General features: G+C 52.5%; 1 protein-coding gene across 1 annotated transcript; it reads right to left on the minus strand.

Moving 5' to 3' along the window:
• Positions 1-270: 270 nt before the first annotated feature.
• LOC123145160 (polyubiquitin 11) lies at positions 271-2516 on the minus strand. The gene has a single exon (XM_044564493.1). The coding sequence runs from the start codon at positions 1662-1664 to the stop codon at positions 801-803; it is 864 nt and encodes a 287-aa protein (XP_044420428.1). The 5' UTR covers positions 1665-2516; the 3' UTR covers positions 271-800.
• Positions 2517-6279: the final 3763 nt, after the last annotated feature.

Genomic DNA, 6279 nt, shown 5'->3' on the forward strand with positions numbered 1-6279 from the left:
CAACGATAAGAATGCTCCACCAATAGGCTATCATAAACTAGAAGAACTACGATCAAACATAACGAGATCAACATAAAATGGCAGCTTTCCAGCGATAAGAATGCTCCGCCAAGACTATCGTAAACTACAAGTAGAAGAACTGATCAGAGAAGCAGCCATATTGCCTAAACCTCAGAAGTACTGCACTGCCCCAACAATCAATAGATAGAAAAGAAACACAATTCCAAATAACAGGAACATGTCGCAGAAATGGAATGGTGTACTATCAAATAACAGGAATACTCTGAATTATTGTAGAAACGTGTCACATACATAGAACGGTGCATCAAAACAGTACAGGAACGCATTGCTAATAAGTTCAAAATGGAACATCAAACAGTACTAGGGGTAAAAGGAGCAGACATCAAACTGCTTTAGTTAAAAGGCCACCACGGAGGTGCAGGACAAGATGAAGAGTGGATTCTTTTTGGATGTTATAATCTGCCAAGGTACGCCCATCCTCCAGCTGCTTCCCTGCAAAGATAAGCCTCTGCTGATCTGGAGGAATTCCCTCCTTGTCCTGCATCTTGGCCTTCACATTATCGATGGTGTCGGAGCTCTCCACCTCAAGAGCGATGGTCTTTCAAGTTAATGTCTTACAAAAATCTGCATGCCACCACGTAGGCGGAGGACCAAGTGAAGAGTAGACTCTTTCTGGATATTGTAATCAGCCAGTGTACGCCCATCCTCGAGCTGCTTTCCAGCAAAGATGAGCCTCTGCTGGTCAGGCGGGATACCCTCCTTATCCTGGATCTTGGCCTTCACATTATCAATGGTGCCAGAGCTCTCAACCTCTCAAGTGTAATGGTCTTCCCGGTTAGCGTCTTGACAAAGATCTGCACCCCACCTCGGAGGCGTAGGACCAGGTGAAGGGTAGACTCCTTCTGAATATTGTAATCAGCCAAAGTGCGCCCATCCTCGAGCTGCTTTCCGGCAAAGATGAGCCTCTGCTGGTCAGGCGGGATACCTACCTTATCCTGGATCTTGGCCTTCACATTATCAATGGTGTCGGAGCTCTCCACTTCAAGAGTGATGGTCTTTCCAGTTAGCGTCTTGACAAATATCTGCATGCCACCACGGAGGCGGAGGACTAGGTGAAGGGTAGACTCCTTCTGAATGTTGTAATCAGCCAATGTGCGCCCATCCTCAAGCTGCTTGCCAGCAAAGATGAGCCTCTGTTGGTCTGGTGGGATGCCCTCCTTGTCCTGGATCTTTGCCTTGACATTGTCAATGGTGTCCGAACTCTCAACCTCTAGAGTTATGGTCTTCCCGGTAAGAGTTTTCACAAAGATCTGCATCCCACCTCTCAGGCGGAGAACAAGGTAGAGGGTAGACTCCTTTTGGATGTTGTAATCGGCCAATGTCCGGCCATCCTCTAGCTGCTTGCCAGCAAATATGAGCCTCTGTTGGTCCGGAGGAATGCCCTCCTTGTCCTGAATCTTGGCTTTAACATTGTCAATGGTATCTGAACTCTCGACCTCAAGAGTGATAGTCTTGCCTGTGAGGGTCTTGACAAAGATCTGCGTCTCTTTCACAAAAAATATGACTATGTCAACAAACAGAACTACATTTGAATTTGGATAGACCAGCGCAAAACATAGAGATCCATATGAAACGGAAAGCATGTGTACATGCAATGCAATTGTACCGCATAGCAAGTTGTATATACAGCCCAGAAATACTAAAGCAACTTCTTTCTACACTAGGAAATCTTCGAGACCAAACATAATTCACGAGGTCAATATCCACATCAAGAAGCAAAGGTCATTCTTGTTGTAGTAAAGAATGTCTACAGATAACGCATCTATAGCCAAAAGATTGTTTAAGCTGGATTTATTAACACCTGTAGTAGATTAGAATACTGCAACATCAACAGACTTCCGATCCCTCAACTAAAAACTTCATGTTTGCACAATGATAAATGCTAGATTGAGAAAAGACAAGCGCTGAATGCTATCTCATGGGTTATTGGGGACCAAATTAGTTTCAGGACAGGTTTTGCATCAACGAATGTTCTACTCCAAAATCCCAATCACATCGAACGCACAATATATGATCCAAAAAGAAACTCTACTCCACGGTTTATAAAATAAATAAATCAAACCCCTGACGGTGCAACGTACTACAAGTTCAGAAAAACAATAATGCGAACAGTCGTCAAACAACAATTAATCTGACTCATAATTCACAAAGCATAAATTAGATCACTAGAATCGTAAACATACAGATCAAAACTCTATTTTCACCGGCGAACCGACAATGGAAACTGAATATAACTTTGTAATCTCAAGGAACCAAACATTGCCATAAAATCAGAACGACGTCACTAGACCTAAACCACGGCCTCGAAGTCGCATCAGAGTGCACGATCAAATCACAAATGCCTCGACTATACAGACCCTATCGCAACCACCTTATGAACCGGAACCTAGTTTTCAGTCGAATCTCAGTACTGGGGACGGCGCGGGAAGCGGAACCAATACCTTGGCGGGGCGACGACTGCTGTCGACGACGGTGCGGCGAAATCGGGCGCGGGGAAACGACGACGAGTGGATCGGGGGAGAAGGGTTGTAGCGACGGGGATCTGCTTCTTCTGAAGTTGTGATTGCACTATTGGAGAGTTGCGGACGAACTATTTATGAGATGAGAGACCGTGCCTTTTTTTTTTTTGGAGTGCCTTGGTGGTTAAGGGTAGCCCGGGTTCGACCGCGTTTCCTACGGGCCGTGGTCGGCTTCTAGAACTATCGAGGCTGATCTGGTGGCAGAGACGGGCCTACTAACCGTACGCTGCGGCCCATGAAATGTTCCGCATCCAAAGCCGGCCCAAGCGGCTGCTGCTGCAGTCGGCCGACCTATTCCACCGATGTCGGCCCAGTGAAATAAAACGGCGCCCACCGGTGAACGCGAAGACCCCCACTTCCGTCGACGTCGAGCTCACGCACGCTGCCCGGTGGTCCACCGCTCAACCCCACCACCAATCCAATGCGCAGCCGCGGCCGCGGTCGTCGTGGGCACGAGGAGCTGTTGGCGGATGTGCCTTTCCTGCGTCGAAAATAGCATCCCTGAGAGCATCTCCAGCCGCGCCCCCAAGGCTCCCCAGGCGATTTTTCGATCGCCGGCGTCAAAAACACGGCCCAGTCACGCCTTCAGGAGCCCTTTTTCGTCGGCCCGGGCAGAAATTGGCGCCGGCGGACCCAATCCGAACCCGGCGCGCTGGGGGGCGCTCGGGGGCGCCGGGCGAATCGTTTTTGCGCGAAAGCGCCGCGGGCCAGCCGCGTCAGCGACACCGCCCGCCTCGTCTTCTCCCGACGCCTTGGTTTCCCGCGAGGAATCAATGGCAAGGCTGCCGCCGGTCAACTTTGCCATTGATTCCTCACGGGCGGCTTGTTCACGGGACGGCGCGCCGACGCCTTCCCTCCCTCGGACGCGTACACACGGACGCGGGGCGGCTATATATGGCCTCGCTCGCATGTGATGAGTGCCACCTCTCCCGAGCGCCGCCGCCGATCTCTTCTCCCCCAGCCCTCCCTCTCCCGAGCGCCGCCGCCGATCTCTTCTCCCCAGCCACTCCATCTCCCCGATGGCCGAGCGTTTCCCCGAAGACGAGGCGGCGGCCAACGGCTTCGGCCCCGTTCGCTCCGCGAACAGGAGTCCTGGCTCCTGTTCCAGGCGAACATCCCGGCGCCGCCGGACATGCGCGCCGGGCCGACGGGCTGGAGGCTCAGCAATGGGGGAGTGCCCATTCCCCCGTTGCCCGACGCCGTGGCCAAACCATCCTACTTCACCGACGAGGTCGAGATCGTGCGCGCCTCCCTCACCGACGCCGAGCTCTCCCTCCCCCAGTATGCCGCCGACAACCACGCGGCTTGGGCGGCGTACTTCGAGCGCCGCCAGCAGCAACGGCTAGCGTCCACCAACGGGGCGCCGGTGGTCGGCGGCGTGAAGAACAGCGAGGGGCGCCACCTGTGGTGGGGCGCCCCCGGCCGCACACTTGAGGGCGTGCTGACGCACCTCGAGGGCGGCAACAACCCGCCGTTGGCGTACCCCCCGGCGAGGGCGGCCGCCCCGGCGCACCGCCGACGCGACGGGCAATGGGCGCCAAGGAGGTTCGGCGCGTCCTCCTCCTCTTCCTCCTCCCACTCCTCCGGCACTCCGACGCTGCTCGGCGTCAAGGCCGAGCCCGGCATCGTCATCAACGAGGGCGGCCGGCGCGCCTCCTCGTCGGCTCCTCCTCCGCGCTTCGTCAAGCCAAAGACGGAGCCGGGGGGCTCGCGCCGGTGAAGACGGAGCATGGCGAGGTCGAGCTCGACGACGACGCGGCCCTTGAACGAGCAGCGCCGCCGAGGCCGCGACGAAGGAGGAGTCGTCATCATCGACGACAACGACGACGACGACGACGCGCCGCTGCCGCCACCAGCCGGGGAGGGGTCCAGCTGGGGCGCCCGAGTCAAGGAGGAGAAGGCCGATGATGGCGGCGACGACGGCGACTTCTCGGCCTTCAGCAAGTTTTTTTTTATTAGTTTTTATATGTAATCGCGATTACTCGACTTAAATCCGCGAATATAAGTCCAGGTTTGCCGAAATTTGGCGTGTTTTAGCCGAATTTTGCGTAAATTTGCTACACAATTTTTTTTCCCGCGCCTGGGACCAGCCCTGGGAGCGGCGGCTGGGGGCCAACTCGTCCCCAGCCCTTCGCCGGGTCACCTTCAGGCGGCGATTTTAGGCGCCCCATGAAGGGCCAACGGCTGGAGATGCTCTCGACATGCAAGCGGGCGCGCACACACTACTGGATAAAAAAACTGTTCGGTTTGGAGCCGTGACCACCGCAGCCTCGCACTGTGCCCGTTTCAGAAAACTCGCTGACCTCCTCCAGATACATTGCATACGCAGTACAGTACATACATATCTTTGCCGCAACTAGCGGACGACGCCGATGATGTTGATAAGCCATCAAACCCTGCATGATGAGCGAGAGGGGCAGTTGCGTGCTTTCGACGTAAGTGGCATTCATGACAAAGCTGTCAAGGTCCAACTGCTTCTCCCGCCGCACTGTTACGGATGTCACGGGGGGCACAGCTACGGGAGAGTGGAACCCAGCCCACGCACCGTTGTTGATCCTATCTCGCCGAGAGTCGCCGGCTCCGGCCACCGGCCGGGCCAGCTGCGTCCTGCACTGCATGCGATCGATGCGTGCATGGACCACCTGGCCACTCGACCGGTCGGAATTAAGCGAGCCACGGTACGTTGAGCTTGCATGATTGGCAGAAGCTCCTCACGTCGCATGCAGCCAGTAACAGTGACACGCTAGCTGCTCCTATCGTGTCGTGCCGTGCGTGTCTGCATGCGCATCGTGTGACCACAGGACATGTTACGGATGGACGCTGGGGCGGGCACGCTTTTGTTAGGCAGATCAGATGGCTCCAGTCGCTCGTATAGATAACCAAGGGAGGAATGTTCAAAAAAATGTTTAAAAAAAGATAACCAAGGGAGGGAGCTCCACATGATATGTTTAATGGCGCCTTAATAGGGGGGTTAAGCGGCTCCGGCAAAGCACAGCACCACTGCTGCTGGACGCCTTCGACGGTGGGTCTGCCTCCACGTGATATTGCTCTCTAGCTTCGCTTTGTTGTGTGTGCCCAGCCTCAATAATCCAATTTCTGAAATCTTATCCGCTTATCCCTCACCCATGAGTGACCGGGTCGTGGACGTAGAAATGGAGTAATGGTGGGGAAATATTGCCGGGAAATTGTTTAGTGTGCCGCATATATCTTGGTCACATGGCAATTTTTCGATGTTGTTTCACTTTTCTAAGAAAGGTGTTTTCTACACATGCCAATTTGTTAAAGAAAAAAAATCTCCTGATCACATGGAAAATTCATTAAATAATCTCGTTCACAAAAATGGCAAATTTAGGTCTTTTTGTAATGTTCCCATGACAAGATTTTTTTAGGGATTTTGCTCCCTTATTCATTACAATTTTTGGAAATGCTTCTACTTTTGTCACATGGCAATTTTACATTTTGTTTATTTTTTTCATTTTTCAAAGAAAAGTCATTTTTTTGTACTTTTTTATGGCAAACATATTTTTAGGCAATGGCAAAATTATCGTACACACCATGGCAAACTTAATTAATATCACAACCACGGTGATTTTATTTGAACATACCATGGTAAATTATTTTAGACCATGGCAAATTTATGAAACAAACGATGGTAAAACAATTTTTGTACCATGGAAAG

This window comes from Triticum aestivum, chromosome 6D (assembly GCF_018294505.1).
Source record: "Triticum aestivum cultivar Chinese Spring chromosome 6D, IWGSC CS RefSeq v2.1, whole genome shotgun sequence".
Lineage (NCBI taxonomy): Eukaryota > Viridiplantae > Streptophyta > Magnoliopsida > Poales > Poaceae > Triticum > Triticum aestivum.